At 37.7% G+C, this 18,635-nt stretch overlaps 2 protein-coding genes across 2 annotated transcripts in view; both read left to right on the top strand.

Annotated features, from left to right (window-relative positions):
* The window catches only part of LOC149818443 (uncharacterized), a 1,135,480-nt gene that overhangs the window by 567,605 nt on the left and 549,240 nt on the right, over positions 1-18,635 (top strand). The gene's annotated exons all lie outside the window — the stretch shown is intronic.
* LOC149818447 (uncharacterized) overlaps positions 12,904-18,635 on the top strand; it is an 81,444-nt gene continuing 75,712 nt past the window's right edge. The window contains exon 1 of the mRNA XM_089985348.1: positions 12,904-13,087. Coding sequence (XP_089841474.1) covers positions 12,904-13,087 — 184 coding nt within the window. The remainder of the gene's footprint in view (positions 13,088-18,635) is intronic.

Raw genomic sequence — 18,635 nt, 5'->3', positions numbered from 1 at the left:
GCTTTTTCCCTTTCACATAATTCTTTTTGATTTTCTGGGTTTTCATGATTTTGCCACCCTTGTTACTAACAAAATTCACTTTAGGACTCAAATTCTTTTTGTCACGAAGACGAGTCTCTTCCTCAATTCGGATGTCCTTAAGAAGGCCATCTAAAGTAATTTTCTCATTTTTATGTTTTAGGTGATTCTTATATTCTTTCCAGGAATCCGGCAGCTTCCCAGTGATGACAGCAACTTGGAAGTCATCATCAAGATACATACCTTCTCCTTTGATCTTATAGGCCAGTATTTGCATCTCATGAATTTGAGCAAGTATAGGCTTATCATCAACAATAGAAAAATTAACATACTGATCTACGATAAACCTTTTGTTACCAGCATCTTCTGCATTGTACTTGATCTCGGAGAGCATTCCACAACTCTCCAGCCGACTCCAATGGTGAATACAAGTCAAAGAGAGAATCGGCTAAAGTGTTCAGGATATGCCCTTTGCATCGGTAGTTGTCAATAAACCACTTCTCTCGCTCTTTCTTCTGTTCTTCTGTCTCAACTTCTCCAGCAGCGACAGTGGGACAAGGCTTTTTGAGAACATAGTCAATATGCAGCTCGGATAGCAAGAAATAGACCTTTGATTGCCACCGCTTGAAGTTTGACCCATCAAATTGATCGAGTTTTTCAAGGTCACGGCTAAGCAGATTGATGGAGTTGGATGTCGAACCAGAGGTCATAATGAAGTTCTAAAATTGTTACACCAACCTTGTGAAAATGGATTTCAGAAAAGAGATCTCAAGCCTAGAGGCACGTTCTTAAGATCGCTATCTTTAGAACTTCAATCGCCCCACTCCGGGAAGACCGAAGATGCGAAAAGGGGTTTGATGCAACTGAGTTCCCAGGATACAACTAGGCTTGAACCTCCAGAGAGTCACTGCTTTGCAAGGACAGATGATCTCTACCACACTTGTACTCTGCAAGCCAAATCAAGAAGAAGGAAGAAGAAGTTTTTTTTTTTTTTTTTGAGAGTCGTAAAATTCTTGTATATTCAAAAGACGAAATAAAAGATATTATAGACTTTTAGAGAGGCCAAAACGTTTTGCGATAAATGAGATTAATGGTCATAAATCTGACGGTTTGAAAATAGGATGAAAAAGACCTGAACGGTCACCCACCTTTGACTGTCAATCAAAGGCCTCCAAAACCGCCCAACAGTCACAATGCAACATTAACTCGATATGCATGCAACTTAAAGCTTTTCAAACGGCCAGATAACTCAAACCAAAAAACAAAACGGATATTTTCACCTCATAAGCACCTCGCACCGCTGCGAGCGTGCAAAGTGCAAAGTGCCACATTGCGCCTCAAGCGCCCTTGCACACGCACGTGTGCGCGAACGGCGCGTCCGTTGCTGCACGATGCGCAGCAACGTCCGCAATCCACCTAAAGAATCAAGGCTTACCAAAGTAAAGAATAGATAACAAGCTCTCTATTTAAACCTCTTGAAAAACTTTTCTCTCTTAGATATGGGACTAAACTTTTTCAAAACTCTTTTGGTAGTAATCATTAATATTTTAAAACTTTCCTAACAATAAAGTCACCCGAGATCTGTAAATCCACCATATCCAACTCAACAAAATCAACAAACTGCCGCATACTGCTAGTATATCTTTGTTCTCGGTTGGATTCATAGGTACGTAGAAAATTAAATTTTTTTAGTTATGCACCAATTTGCCAAAACTCTTTTACCCTAACAAGTTAAGCTCATCCTGAAAAGCTCTTTTTAAAGCAAATATAGTTGGAGCATATACTAATGTGAGCATTAAAAAAATGCTTGAATTTAGCTGTTCAAAATACACCATGATCGAAAATAGGCCTTTGTCCATAACCATACCACTAATACCTTCCCTTCAAACCACCAAAATATCCCCTGATATGCCAATCTAGGAAATAAAATCAAAAGAACAACCTCGCCAAATTTGTGCAAGGAAACTGACTTCAAACATTTCCATCTTTGTTTCCGAAATACAAACAATGTCCACCTACTACCATGAGTAATGCAATAACGGCCCCCAAACCATATCTACCTTCCATTTTAAAAAAGAATGCCTCCCGTTCCCACACCCTCATGATTTCCCCCCTTCCATTTTAAAAAAATACTTCTTCCATTCTCCAATTGTTTTGCACCTGGCCTTTAATGCATGAGCACAGCGAACGAGGAATCACCTCCCCCTGCCACTGCTGGAGGGGAACCAACTCGACGATCGGTGAGCTTTCTTGGCCAGACAAACTGGCACCAACAACGGCTTCCTTTCGATGCCAAACCAACCACTGATTCTTGAGGCGGGGCTGCCATTGTTCAGCGATGGCCTTGACAGCCTTGCAGACCCGCTGGTCCCTACTGCCCCCATGACAACAATCTTGCTGGGGGCTGATGAAGTTGTGGATCCAGAATCAGATCCAAGTCCAACAAAAAAGAAGAAAAAGTGATGAGATTGAGATCCAGGATTCAATTGGATCCGTAGTTAGTATTTAAGATTTGAATTTCTGTTTTGGGTTTGCTTTCAAATCTTATCCAAAATTCATGGTAGAGTTGGGGTTTTAGTTTTTTATAAATACTTGTTATGAGAGAGGGATTAAGGGGAGTTAGAATGATTAAAAATGGCTATTTTCTTGAGTTTTATGTAATTTTTAGTTTTCTTTGCTTTTTTCAATTTCAGTGCATATAAATAGTGTAACCTAGTTTTATGGTAAAATCAAGCACTCTTGATTTACATCAGTTGGTATCTTGTGACAATGTCATGAGGTGTTCAAGAAAAGAAAATGACAGAAATCATGGTTGAAGCAAAGGATAAAGTAACAAATTGGCCGACGAAACTAATATCCTTGAAAGCGACTATGGTGGAGATCAGCAAAAGTCTTGCCATGCTGGGATGAACAATTCAATCAAATTAGGAGAAAAACACTATGTTTGAGGCGTTCATGCGATGATTATACGTGATTCGTGGGAAGACACCCATGAAACAAAGGTTTTGACCCTTGGTAACATCCCACTAATGAGCAGCGAAAACGCTCGAGAGACTGCCAAATCTTCCTCTTTGGTACAAAACGATGACAGAGGAGGGCCTCATCCCTCTCCTTCTTTTCTGGCTCCTCCCTTCACGGCGACTCCACACCCTCCCTTTTTGGCCACCTTTATCACCGCTTGGAGGACCAGCCCCGACACACTCAGCTCTTCCTTGTCGGTGGATGAGAACTGACAAGTACCCGTCGCCCTGGCTGATGGGCTCGACGGTGGGTTGCAACTCACCGTTCGACCCTCCATGGACTCAGCAGCCATCGTGCTGGGGCACCCCATTGTCAAATTGCCATTGTTCGGTGGGTTGCCGCCGGATAGGGTAGGCTGACAGGGGGCAACCACCGACAGACGGCCCTGGGCCACCGCCCCCAAAGCGGCGCCCGACTGCTCATAGGAACCCCTCACACGGGTTCCTGATGTGAATAGGGTTTCGTGGGAGGGTACCCAGTTCATCCTAGGAACCGGTTCTCATAACCGGGTCACGGCAATAACGGATTTCAACACCCAGGACTTGGTTTCGGGTATTTGGGCCTCAGATCATAGCCAGTTTTCATCGGGTTTGACCCCAGACGCCCTACTTTCGGGTAGTGTAAGTCCAGTCCAAGGTATTATACCTCCAGATTAGACCCAAAACCTTGATTTTAGTCTAAATAATTAGATGCAAGCCAAAACTAGACCTAATTGGTCTCGGATGGAGCTCTAGTTCCAATTCAGACCAGCAGACCCAATATAATTTTGGATATGGATCAGGTCTTAACTAGGCCTTTTACCCTCAAAGCTCAATCCAATATCTGACATATACCAATCCAATTCGACGATCCAATATCCTCTTTCGATTGTGATATGGTTCCAAGCCCGATATCATTGCCACCCAAACTTAAATCCGACCCATGAACCGAACCTCACCCAAACCCAAAATCAACCTCTTGAACACCAAACCTACCCACAACCACACATGTATCCTAATTATCCCCCACCTAGGCCTACACAATTAGGGATGGCAGTGGAACGGGGAAAAATGGGATTCGACTGAACCTGCCTCGTTTGGACTGGAGATGGACATAAAACGAGGAATGAACCGGGGATGAAGGTGAAAATCAAAACTTGTATAGAGATGAAGGCTGGATGGACTTACTCTTGCCCCCGCCCCATCACCGATCCCCATTAATGAAATTATTAATATATCTTTATATATTATAAAATCTTCATATATATACATATGTTCCTAATCTTAAACATTTCCTCTCCTTATTTTCTTCTTAATGCTCTTAAAATAGGAATAAAGTTATTTTGAGACGGGGATGGGGACAGCATCAGGAATGGGTCTAAACCAGTGTTGTGAGAGGCGTACGCCTCAGAGGCGAGGCGCATGCTCAAGGTACTGAGGCGTTGCCGTGATGCGCTTAAAGCTAATATAAAAAAAAAACTGACTGAGCATTAAACAAAGGTCGTTCTGATGCAGTCGAATACGCATTAAATTCAATCGGCATTATCATTTAACAATGTACGCTTGGAAATAAATTTGGGAGAAAAGTTATCACAAATTCAGTCATTCTTATGTTGTGAGAGGCGTACGCCTCAGAGGCGAAGCACAGGCTCAACGCCTCGCTTCGCCTCATCGCATTTAACAACCTTGGTCTAAACACTTCCACTCCTTATTTTCTTCTTAATCCTCTTAAAAGTATATGCGAAAGTCGTACTGGATTTGTAGATATACATAAGAACTATTTACTTAAAGAAAGTTCACACATTTTTTGTGACATTCTCGCACATGATTTGCAATGTACTATATTTACAAAAGGACAAAAATATTATTAAAAAAACTGGGAAAAAGATTTTGGATGTGAGGGGATTTAAGCAAATTAGGGGACATTTTGAAAAATGTGCCATTTTTACAAGGACAATACAATTATTTTACGAAGAATATGTATCCTTCTCTTTGTATATATATATAGGTAGGTGCTTTTTTTTTTTCAGTTGATTTACAAGGAATCCCCCACCTAGATCATGGCTGCTTTTTCTGTTTGTTGTGAATAGCATCCAATTAGCCTCATTTTATATACATTTGAAAATTGTCTTAAGCTCCTCTTTGAAAGGAGACAAACTAAAACTTTTATAACATTTATTCTTTTGCTTCTGTTGTATGTGGCTTCTTGTTCATTTTTGTCGTGTAGCGGTTGTATTCTTGTGTTTTCTCTGTGCTATTGTGTAACTTGGGTATATTAATTTATTACCTTCTGTTTATATTTTCAAAATAAAATCTGTCATTAAATGGTAAATGGCATATATTGATAATTTGTGTTCTCCCACACTTTTATTGAAAAAATCTTGGCAAAATGAATAATTTTTTAAAAATTTATAAACTGAAGTTAAAAATATGTAAAAAAATTACTCAAATGCCAAAAGCAATAAATATGTCTCATCCATTGTTTTAAAAATGAAAAAGAAATGAAAGATGGGAGAGTCCAGAGGCCGAAATAAATACTTTCTTGCTTAGGATTAAGTTACATTCAGTATTTATTGCCATTAATTAGTTAGGAGAAAAAGATTGAGAGAGATGTGAATGATAAAATAGGATTATCAGGCAAAGTTTTTTAAAATCATTTATGAAACATAAATTATGATATTTTAATTTTAAATTATCACAACATTTTGAAAAATATCGTGATATTTTAAATGTTAGAACTGATGAAAAGATATCATAATATTTTTTTATAATATCATGATATTTGTGACTGTGCTTATACCTTCTTCCATTGCCTTAGTTTTCTTTTACTGCAAAATTCAATTTTATGTTTTTATGAAAAACAACTGCATTACTTGAGTTTTATCCTTACATACTTGTAATCACCATGGATAGTTGCTAACTTTTGTTTAGTTGCAAACTATGTTGTCAAAAGTGATATGTGGTTACCTAGTCAACTGGTACTGCCTACCCTACTTGTGTTCGCCTAATCCTCCCAGAGCCAATCCCTAGTTAGACAACACAGAGTAGGATGACATTGTTTTTTATTTTTGAGGTCTTCAATTAATCCTATGCACTTAATTCCTATATGCTGTTTTTTGTGCTTATTTTCTTTATTACTTGAGAAAAATGATTGCTTGGGCCTTGTTAGGGACTGTTGCAATCGGATTGATGTCAACATATATTCTTGTTAAAACCCACACACATACATGTGCACACATGCATACACAAAAATTTGCGAGTCTCTATTACAGCTCAATGTTTCCAGAAGAGATGTTCTTGTAAGAGTAAATATTTAGTGCTATGCTGCTATTATGCATTTTAGAGCATACTAGAATCAGCATAGAGAATCTAGTACAAGACTAATGTGTGTTGCCAATTTGCCCTTATCTTCCCTTTTTAAAAAATTTCACAAGGTCTATTATATTCAATGATAAAATGATTGTGGGGGTGTGCTTCTTAGGAGCCTTAGGAGGTCATTGTTAACATAATTCCTACTTGCATGAGTAATTCAAACCATTTTCTTCTTCCTAGTGTTATCGTCGCAAAATTTTCCCCTGTCTTCCCTTCCTTGCGGAAGAGAAAGAGGGAAACGCTTTCGCGCTTCAAACTTGACCGGATTTTTGAAAATGTTTTGAAATACTCGCCTCCAGATTGTTTTCCTGAGGAAATATTTTGAAATTTAGAGCCCTGGGGGTAAAATGGGAAGAGTTGATAATTTTGGTGACCCAAGGTTTTGAAATCACTTTTGAAAAGAGTTGAAATTCAAATCTGGATTGAAAATTTTGAAATCAAGAGTTCTGGACCTCGAAATGACATGCTGTGCAGTGCAGTGATATGAGATGCTCATGCAATGATATGCAATGTCATGTCTTATGCAATAGAATCTTGAACCAAGACTTGGAGATTTCTGTCTTCTGTCATGAGTAAAATTTTGAACATCTGAGCTAAAATAGAGAAATTTTGGGAGTTGCAGATGAAATTTGGGCTTTTTCAAGGTCTGGGCTCAGAAAATGACCATTTTGCCCTCCGGCGATTTCAGAGGCTGGAAGCTGATGCTTGGTGGAAATGTCGGGGAGGTGAGTGAAAATTTGGGGTGTTTACACCTAGGTGTTGATTAAATGACATAATCGATGCCGATATTCTTTTTAGAATAATTTCTAGTGTATCAGTTGAAATTTTGTGTTGATTCTAGTGGAGTGGGTATTATTCTTGATCGTAAAGATACCGATGCTCGACTTTGGAGAGCATCACACAATTTCACTTTCGCCCACTGATTAATTGTCAAGCATTTCACAATTTACTAAGTTCTTTCCTCATTCATGTATGTTATTCAGGAGCTTCTTTGTTTCCATTGGTTAATTGTTAAATGCAATTGAGTTTTCCAAATAGTCTGAGTCATATATTGCAAGTTTATATGACATGATTATTCAGGAGGTAGTGATGCTTTTTCAGTTTCCAGAAAGTAGCGAAATTTTTTTACTGAGATTCTAGCTAGATTATGGGCGTAATATCTTTCAATGTATTATGGAATTATCTGTGCGCATACATTTGTTCCATTTTGTATAGTTGTCTTAAGGTGAGGCAATTAATTAACGATTTAACTTGAAATGCAAGTGTTTATGTTCATATATAGTTATGCTCATCATTGTTGTCAGATATCCTGAAGGTATTGTAAATCAGGCGCTCAACGACATTTTTGCAGATACTTTTGGTAATGATGTTGACAATGATTCAGTTATGGATTCAGATTCGGAAAGTGATGGTCTTCTTTCTGAGGTAATGTCATGCTCTTCTAAAAATCTGGCCTCATCTTTTTCTAATTCCTTATTTATTTATGAAAGAGTTCTGAATTCTGATATTGGTTTCAGGATTTGAATGGTTCTTATCTTGTTAAAGATGGAAGTGATGATAATTCAGGTTGGAACATAATTACAACAGTGAAATTTGGTGTTTGAAATATCCTAAATTTTTGTTTTAGTAAAATCGCAAGAGGATATTTTTCAATATAATTGTTGTTGTTGTAGATGAAAGCTACCATACTGCTCTATCTGAGCAGAACAAGACAATTCAGGTGGAACTCGTGAAGCAGAAAAGTAAGTTAGATCGGCTGAAGAAAAAGGTAAGAACGACCTTGTACTTAATTAAGACCTTGAAATGACGATAGATATGAAGCTCAACATGATGGTATGTCTAACTAATATAAACATGTAGGGTTTGTTTTAAAAAATTTCTCTCCTATTTTGAAGACAAAAAAATTGATGGCTCACATTCATCATTGTAATGCACTTAGTTTTACCCAAAATGAACTAATGCTAGGGATGTCAATCGATCACATTTGAGTCAGGTATCTGAAAAGTACAAATCTGATTAGTTGAATCGGTATAGCAAATGAATCTGATTAATAATCAGATTCGGATGCAGTTTTCAGATTTTCATTTGAATCTGGATCCAAGGGTAATCCAACCCAATTCCTTATAAAATATATCTGATTAGCTAACCGAGTACAGGTTCAATATTGCCTTTTCCATCCAACTCTAAATTTGATTAAGCTAGATCCGGAAAGGTCAGATTCACTAAGACCTAGATCTCAACTGAATATTTCCAGTTTACTGCCCTGGCTAATGCTCAGAAAGATTTTCATGTTATGACCCTTGAAATGTTGTATTCTTAAGTATGAAGAGCATATTTAAAGCAATAGAAGTGCTTTTTGTTTTTTATTTTTGCTTTTGTGTTTGCTCATAAAAAGAAAACAAGTGCATCTTTTGTGATATAGACAACTCTTCATACTTCTTTCAGTACGACATTATTTCTGGATGCTTGAAATATTAATAAGGTTATGTTTGCTTCATTGTTTCACCAGGACCCAAATTTTGGTGAGTTTCTGGAAAAGCATAGTTTGGAGCTTCAAGCTGCAAGCAATGAAGAAAAAGTAAGACGTCCATCACTTTCCAGTTTCCACATGGCCATCATTGTACTGGCTTTCGACATTCTATTATCATTTTATCATTGGTAGGACTCCTATTGATATTAAAAAATTCTGATGCCATAAATGGTTGTCTTCTTAGGTTGTATGTCATGTCGGTAGTCATGTTATCAAACCTACTCTTCTCTGTTCTTTTTTCCTTCACCCTTTTTCTTTTGTTTTTTTTTCTGGTGTGTGTCTATTCCAGATTGGTGTGCTCAAATCAGGCCAGATTGGGTCCAACTAACCAATCCTGATTGATTCCATAGATTATCCATACCAGTGGGAATCAATTTTAGAGTCAAGTTGAGTCAGATTAGTATAAAGTGGCAAGTGTCTGGTTGGACCAATCCATTGATTAGATCACCCAATTTTAACGTTCTTCTTATCATTTTTTGATAACTTTGCAGTGAATTTAGGTGGTTTTGTTCTTAGTTGTCATAGGCGCTAGGCGGAGCCTAGGCGGTGAGCCCCTAAAAAGCCTAGGCAGTACCCCAAATAAAAAAACAAAAAAAATATATACAAATATGTAAACAAACTACTAAAATTAATAACAAATATGTATACAACATAAAATCAATCAACAATAAGCAATAGACAAAACAAAATATGTCGTCAAACACTATAAGATAATTATATTAAATAACCTGCTCAATACATTGTCCAACACAAAATATTTAACAACACAATACATTTAACTAAACATAGAATTCTGAAACATATGTCTATATATAAAAGTCATCTTCATTCTTCAGTATCAAACTTCATTTCAACGATTTCCTTCATTTATTGCATCTTTTAGTGGCTTGAGATGATGATGGCAGATCATCTTCATACAATTTCTGTCCCACAAATGTTGCAGGTACTTGTGCCTTTCTCTCATCATCTTTTTTAAGACTAGTAAGAAGCTCAACACAAATATCAGAAGGAATGCTATGTTTACATAATTTCACAGTGGAGTTAATATGTCCCACAACATGATATTTAAATCTATACAATCCTTCATGCATTATAAAATCACAAAAATTACACTTCACTATTTCTTTGGCATCTCTAAGTCAATAGTGTACAATATTTCAATGCAGGTTTCTTTGAGAGGCATCCTCCAAGACCTCTACCCTCCATCGACTTACTAGAACACGAATTAATAAATCTAATCACTACAAAGATGTAAAATAATGTAACTGATAACCATGTTAAAAAATGAAACAAAGAACAATGGAATAAATAAACCATGCAACTGATAACCAATGCAAAAAATTAAAACATAACCAATTAATCACCAAATAAAAATATAAGCATACAGACATTTAACAAATCTACACATAACATAATTAACTTTAACTGTATTTAAGTATAAAATAGTAAAAAAAAACCCAATAAGTTTATAATAACAACTTAAATTTAATCCTTAGATGAACTTGAAAGTCTATCATCATCTTCATTGATATATTGCTCTTCTTCTTCAGTTTTATTTGCAGAGTTAGCTTATTCCTCTTCTTCTTCCACCCTCACCACCTTCTTTCCTTTGTCAAACATTTTCTTTCTTAGGACATTAGTTACACGTATTTTTACCCCCACCCTATGCCTTAACGCTCTGGATGCCTTATCAACAAGATCTCATGTAAGTGATGTGTCATTTTCAAAGATTAACATTGACTTCTCTTAAGACAATGGGGTCAAGATCTCCTTTTTTTCATTCTCTCCTCATACCTTCGTTTCAATTTATGATTATATTGCACAAAAAACAAACCATTCAACTTTTTGTGCAAAAGTCAGTTTCTTTTCTTTGTATGAATCTATAAAAATATATATAAAGTTAAAATATATACAAACTGACAAATATTATTTAGTAATTAGTAGTAAATAATATTTTACTGCTTCAAAAGTACTTCAATCACGTTCATAATTGAATGTAATGCATGCGAGACCTAAGACTTGAACAACAAAGGTCTGGAGCTGGAGACAACCAATGGCAAAAGAAATCCACCAATCTACTATAAAAAAATCAAATTACATATAATTAAAGTATATGTTGAAACTTGTTTTGAGAAAAGATAGAAAAGTACCTTCACGATTAGCCCTAATCACCCTTAAGTAGTGATTAGGGTCAATAAAGAAAATTACACTAGAGACCATTGAAAGTTAAAATATAAACAAGACCACCCAATAAACCCCTCACGATAATAACTCTCAACACTCCCCCTCAAGCTGGAGCATAGATATCAATCATGCTCAGCTTGTTACAACACTTTGAGAATTCTGTGATAGGAAGGGGTTTGGTAAAAACATCTGCTACTTGATCTTCTGAAGAAACATGAAAAGTTGATATATTTCCCACTTGAACCATATCCCGAATATAATGACAATCTATCTCAATATGCTTAGTCCTCTCATGAAACACATCATCTTAATAGGCAGAGAAACCTTTATGCTCAATCCGGTAAGCATAGATTTTATCCAAATCATTTCAGCAGCAGTTTGTGCCATGACCCTATATTCTGACTCAACACTTGATCTTGCTACTACAGCTTGTTTCTTGCTTCTCCATGAAACTAAGTTGCCACCAACAAAAACACAGAACCCTGTAGTAGACTTCCTATCATCAACCGACCCTGCATAATCAGCATTAGTATACGCAACCACATCAAGATTTGCCTCTTTTGTAAACAATAGACCTTTTCCTGGAGATGTCTTCAGGTATTTAAGAACCATCATAGCTGCCTCCCAATGAACTTTTCTTGGTTTATCCATGAATTGACTCAATTTGCCAACAACAAATGATATGTCAGGCCTAGTTACAGTAACATAGAGAAGTTTACCAATGAGAGTCCTATAGGACTTACTATCAACTGCCTCAGATTGCTTGTCATACAGGAACAGTTTAGGATTCATGGGAATAGTGGCTGGTTTTGCACCAAGCATCCCTGTCTCCTGTAAAAGATCAAGCAGATATTTACTCTGAGAAAGAACCATACCTTCTCTATTTCTTGCTACTTCGATTCCCAACAAGTACTTGAGAGGACCCAGATCCTTTGTAATAAAGTATTTCTGCAGATATGCCTTGGTGCTTGAAATCTCCAGTTAAAATTATATCAACATAAACAACCATAGTCACAAAACCCTTAGAGCTATTCTTTATGAACAAAGAATGATTTGATGGTGACCTCTGAAAACCAAATTTAGACATCACCTCAAACAATTTGTGAAACCATGCACGCGGGCTTTGCTTTAGGCCATATATTGCCTTTTTTAGTTTGCACACTTTGCCACACTCTCCCTGTCGTTCGAAGCCAGGCGGTTGTTGCATGTAGACCGTCTCAGATAGATCCCCATACAGAAAAGCATTCTTCACATCAAGCCGAGTCATACTCCACCCATGATGAACAACCACAGAAGTAACTAAGCGTATAGTGCCCATTCTGGCTACGGGAGAGAAAGTCTCAAAGAAGTCCACCCCATATGTTTGGGTGTAGCCTTTGGCGACTAGACGAGCTTTGTGTCTCTCCAGAGTGCCATCAAAATGAAATTTAATAGTGTACACCCACTTACAACCAACAATGTCTGCATCAGAAGGAGGATCGACAAGCTCCCAAGTCCCTTGAGAAATCAAGGCGTCCATTTTTTCTTGCATTGCTTGTTTCCATTGAGGATCTAATAAAGCCTGTTGATGATTTATAGGACTGGAGATGGCAGATAAAGCAGATAGAAAGTTTTGCATGCTCTTTCCAATCTTGTGTGTGAACACAAACTTTGAAATTGGGTGCAGAGTACACTGACGCATGCCTTTCCTCAGGGCTATGGGCAAATCATTTTTAATCTCAGAATCTGCTCTACGATCATAAGGATAAGCAATAGAATCATCAACATAATCAGGATCACTGACTGCAGGAGAAGAAGACAATGAAGGGCCACGACAGGAGGCTTGACGACGAGTATACACCAGTGGAGGATCATGGAACCGAGTTGAAGAGGGATCAGAACATAATGAAGGCAATAAAGGAACTGACTCCAAAGGAATGGGAGGAATGGATAAGGGAAATGATGTGGACATATCAGGATTCACACGAGACGCGCACGGCGAGAAGTAAGGAATGGTCTCAAAGAATGTGACATCCGCACTGATATACTCTTTACGAGCAATGGGGTCAAGACATTTGTAACCTTTTTGTTTTTTTGGATACCCAAGGAAGACACACTTAGTTGCCTGTGCAGCTAGTTTGTCCCTAGTAGGTCCAAGTTTTTGCACAAAACAAACACAACTAAATACCTTAGGAGAAACTTTGAACAAAGAACAATCAGGATAAAGTTGTTTGATAGGAATTTGGTCATTAAGAGCAGTAGAAGGCATTCTGTTAATAAGGTAACAAGAAGTAAGAAGGGCATCTCCCCAAAAAGAAGCTGGCATGTTTGTTTGAATCATAAGGGTTCGAGTTACTTTCAAAAGGTGTCGGTGTTTTCTTTCAGCTACCCCATTTTGCTGGGACGTATGGGCACATGAAAATTGAGGGCAAATCCCATTATCCCGATAAAATTGTAATAGTTTGCTAGATTTGAATTCAAGAGCATTATCAATGCGAACAATTTTAACAATGGAACCAAATTGAGTATTTATTTCAAGAATAAAAGATTGGAGAATACACAAGACTTCAGATCTCTCCTTTATTAAAAAGACCCAAGACACTCTAGAGTAGTCATCAACAATGACAAGGTAATACTTGGACTGAAACCTATTAGGAACCCGACTAGGCCCCCAAACATCAACATGAATTAGATCAAAAGGACTTTGACTAGTACAACTCTGACTTAAAGAAAAAGAACTACGATGATGCTTGCCCAACTGACATGCTTCACACTGAAAGGACGCTGTAGGAGAGACCTGTGGAATGACTCTTTGAAGCTTGGAAAGAGAAGGATGACCCAATCTGAGATGCCATTGGTAGGAATTAGAACTCGATTCCACACACGAAGTTGCTACTCCAACAGGTTGTGTAAGATATAAACACCTCCCTCCTCATGGCCTCCACCAATCTTCTTCCCAGACAGCAAATCCTGAAATACACAAGAACCCGGGTCAAATATAACTCGACAATTTAGTTCTTTTGTAAGCTGGCTTACGGATAATAAATTCTTAGGAAACTGTGGAGCATGGAGAACATATTGAATCCGTAATGTAGGGGTAAAATGCATATCTCCTTGCCCCACCATTGGGGATAATCTACCATCTGCCAATTTAACATGATGAGGGAAAGATGTATGAACCAGTGTAGAGAAACTATGTGAATCTTCACAAAAGTGTTGAGAGGCGCCAGAATCAATAATCCATATCTTACCTCCATCATCCAACTGAGTACCCGCAGAGCATGCCACATCAGTCACTACAATAAAGGCAGACACAAATGCAAAACTCTGAGAAAGAAGTTGATCATATTCTGCACGACTGAGAGTAATCGTATTGGTTGAAGAAGTAGGCACAGGTTCAGTGATGGAAGAGACAACCGGAGTTGTTGCTTTGGGGAACGATAATGAGCTCTGAGGGCGACTTCTAGGGTTCTTATCCGAACAACGATCCTCAAGGTGCCCTTGCTTGCCACAATATGTACACTGAAGCCTGCTACGACCTCCACTGCCTCTTCCACGACCTCTGCCTCTGGAAGAACTAGGTAAACCATGCCCTCCTCCACCTGTGACAACAAGAGCTGAAGTCTGAGAGTCTCCATGAGGCGGAGGAAGGGTAACAGCAAGACGACTTAACCGGTTGTAGGCATCAGCTAGAGTAGGGATCTCTGAGCTAGTAAGCATTTGCACCTTGGCTACTGAGTAATCTGGAGATAATCCTGATAGAAAACGAGCCACCATAGTCTACTCCTGATGGGTTTTATGATTAGTGCAGCAGGGAGGACGAACAAAGTTGAGCCTTTTATAGGTTGATTTAACTGATGCATAATATTGGGAAAGATTCTGATCACCCTGCTGCAACTGAAATATCTCTTGCTCAACTTACAAAATTCTACTGACATTTTTGTCTTGAGAATACGTGTCACGTAATGAATCCCACATCTCCTTTGCAGTAGAATAGTAAATTAAGCCGTCTGCAATATGTGGCTGAACACTGTTCATAATCCAAGACATAACAATGTCGTTATCTTCCTGCCATGTGGCATATTTCCCAGTTTTCTCTGTTGGTTCCTTTTTTAACAAAATATGTTTTCGACGATGTCCTGACACAGACATCATAAAAGTCCTCGACCACCTTTTATAATTATTGTCGTCCAGCTTTACGGACGACCCATAAGAGAAGGGATTAGCAAAAGCTTTGTACTCTGCAGACACTTCAAACCTTTGTTCACCATCACTTGACTTTATTTCAGCCATGGTATTTCACTGCTGACAGTAGCTAGCGAATGAGCCGGATAATAATAATAACCAGAAAGTAATCATGAGCAAACTGATAGTAAAGAAATAGATTCCAGCTGAAATAAAATCCTTGTCTTGCAATATATATATATATATATATCACAGACGCCACCAGCAAGATAATAAATCTGATCACCACTATAAAAATTAATTTTAGATGACAAAAATTGATTTCACATATGAACTTCAACAAAAATTAATCAGATCTGATTAAATCTGATTCCAACAACAGCAAGCACTACAGATTTAACGCCTACCACATCAACACGACTCTGATACGAGCAAATCTGATTCCAACGACAGCAAGCACTACAGATTTAACACCTACCACATCAACACGACTCTGATACGAGCAACAGTTAGTCAGCCACACCATTCATATCTGATCCAACATCAACGCTACACGACATCGAATTACTGCACGATCTCAGATCTGCTCCACCCAATCACAAAATGATTGCTGATCTGATGCAACATGATCATGATGTCAGATCTGCTCCACGCAATCTCCACATGATGGTAGATCTGATGCACCACGATCCATCAATATTACTGAGGCGTCATCAACAAGGAGCAAAAGAGGAACACACGATCTAGGGTGTCTGATCAGATCTGCATATTGTGTAGAACTAGTCAGATCCCAGGTCGTGAGACTGAGGAAAGAACCTAGGGTTCGATCAGAAGGAAGATCGAATAAACTAGATATAGGCTAGGAGGAGAGAAGAAGAAAGAAAAAAACTATGATAAAGAGGGAAGAAAGAAATTCAGCCTAGGCGTTAGATTCTCCCAAGAACGAGAGGCTTTGATACCATGCTGAAACTTGGTTTGAGAAAAGATAGAAAAGTACCTTCACGATTAGCCCTAATCACCCTTAAGTAGTGATTAGGGTCAATACAGAAAATTACAAAAGAGACCATTAAAAGTTAAAATATAAACAAGACCAACTGATAACTTTTCTGATTTCCAATAAACCCCTCATGATAATAACTCTCAACTGTATATAAATTATAAAAATAATGCAAAAGGGGTTATATGAAATTTAATCATCTTACCTAGGGTTTACACCAGAGTTACCAGTCAAGGAAGCGGGAGCTGGAAACGATACGAGAAGCAGGAGCGGGAAGCGAGACACTTTCAAAAATTTAGGAAGCGGGGAAGCGTGGGACCACTAAGAAGAAAATTACAAACCGTCTCGGAAGCGACCAAGGAAGCGAACCGGAAGCGACCTAGGAAGCGAACCGAAAGCGAGGGGGAAGCAAAAAAAATGAAAAAATGGGAAAGCGTGGGGGAAGCGCACTTCCCAAAAAAGGGGGATGCTTCCCCACACATTTCGGAAGTGCGACGTTTCATGCTTCCGAAGCGCGCTTCGGGGAAGCGCGCTTCCCCTTTTACCTAGGCGCTTCCGGTAACTCTGGTTTACACTTTCTTCTTCCTCTTTGCTAACTCCATTCCAAAAGGCCCAATAGCAGTTCTATATCTTATGAGTTAGTCTAGTAGTGTGTCTCGCTCCTCTTCGCTTTGAACAAGACGATTGGCACAATCATATAAGTCATTCTTTATCTCCTCATTGGACTCGATATTTTTATACTTATAATATATGGCTGGATTCAAATATAGGTTTGTTGCATGCAAAGGTTTGTGCAATTGATTGCTCCACCTTTTATCGATTATCTCCCAAACCCAGCCGTATATTTGTTTATCATCACACACATTTACCTACTAAGTAAAAGAATTGAAAGTAACCATTATAGAAGCTAAGATAAAATGTAATTTACAATTAGTAGAATACAAAAAAATTAATTTATAATTATACTTTTATTTTTTCCTTTCCACGATCCATTTTCTTGTAGATGTAACCCATAGCAGGCTTTTCATCGCTATCAACCAATCGAAGCATGTCAAACAAGGGGGCCATTGTTTTCAGAGCACAACTCACTCTCTTCTAAAATTTTGAACTCAAAATCATGCTTTCACATCTTTTACCAACTGACGTTTTTGAAAAACTATTTTTTTCCCAATCATCTCTAAGAAATATGAACTTTAGGCATTTTTTCCAATTATATATGCTTTCTAGAGTAAAAAAATGGCAAATTTTGTCACTGCAGGCCTATGTAAGTCCTTTTGTGTGTGTGTGCTCTCATCATACTCAACACTTGAGAATGTTTGTAATGAATACCACCAATTGCCTTGCTTTTCCGGAAATGTTCTTCAACTCTTTCAATTATCCTATATATTCCAACATCATATCTATACAATGTGCAGCACAAAGAGTCCAAACTAAATGCTTTCTCTTATCCATAAATAATTTACCTGCTTTCACATAGTTTGAGGTATTATCAATAACAACTTGAACCATATTCTCCTCCCAAACTTCAACAATATCATTCAACAATGCAAAAAGCAAATTTGCATCTTTTACTTCATTTGATGCATCAATTGATTTCAAAAACATTGTTCCCAAAAGGCAATTAACAAAAAAATTAATGAATGTACACCCTTTTGTATCCATGTTTGGACCAATGCACTTTGTATTGGTCCAAGAACTCCTTCATTTTCTTCATTTCTTTATTCAAAAGTAGTTCTCGCAACTCGTGATATGATGGAGGCTTCATCACTGGTTCAAATTGGCCTATAGCTTCAATCATACTGTAAAATGAAGGCAACTTCGCTGTATTAAAAGGTATTCCACCGTCATAAAATCACCTATTAATGTACTCGTACACTGTTTCTCTTTTTTTCTTTTTGAAGCAATTTTCAAACATAGTTTGTTTGTTTGCTTGCCTTCCTTTCTCTGTTGAATCACTTTAAAAGTATAGATCCATAGCCCTTTTGGTCTAAAGCCGAATGTACTACTCCCCTCCATCTATGAAACTGCATTCACGTCCTTCGCCTTAATCGGAAGCTGAGAATAAACTTTCATTTCTTTCGTATATATTAACTGTCTCTCTCTTATTTTTTTCATCTCTATTCTTCTTTGATTCCTCCATGTACTTAGAAAGTACTTGCTTGATTTCTGCAATTGTTTTATCATAAGCCTTCACTTTTCTTCCAATCCCAAGTAGATGCCGTTTTATTTTATATATACATCCTTTATAAGTTCAACATTTAAGGTATGTCTGTAACACCCCAAAATTTCAAGCTTGCAAACCTTTCAAAAAAAAAATAGACAAGAGACTAAAAAGGAATCTCTTCATCTCAGAGATGGTTTACAAAATCAG

Source organism: Nuphar pumila, chromosome 13 (genome assembly GCF_984573655.1).
Source record: "Nuphar pumila chromosome 13, dmNupPumi1.hap1.1, whole genome shotgun sequence".
Classification (NCBI taxonomy): Eukaryota; Viridiplantae; Streptophyta; class Magnoliopsida; order Nymphaeales; family Nymphaeaceae; genus Nuphar; species Nuphar pumila.
This window is presented reverse-complemented; position numbering and strand designations above follow the sequence as displayed.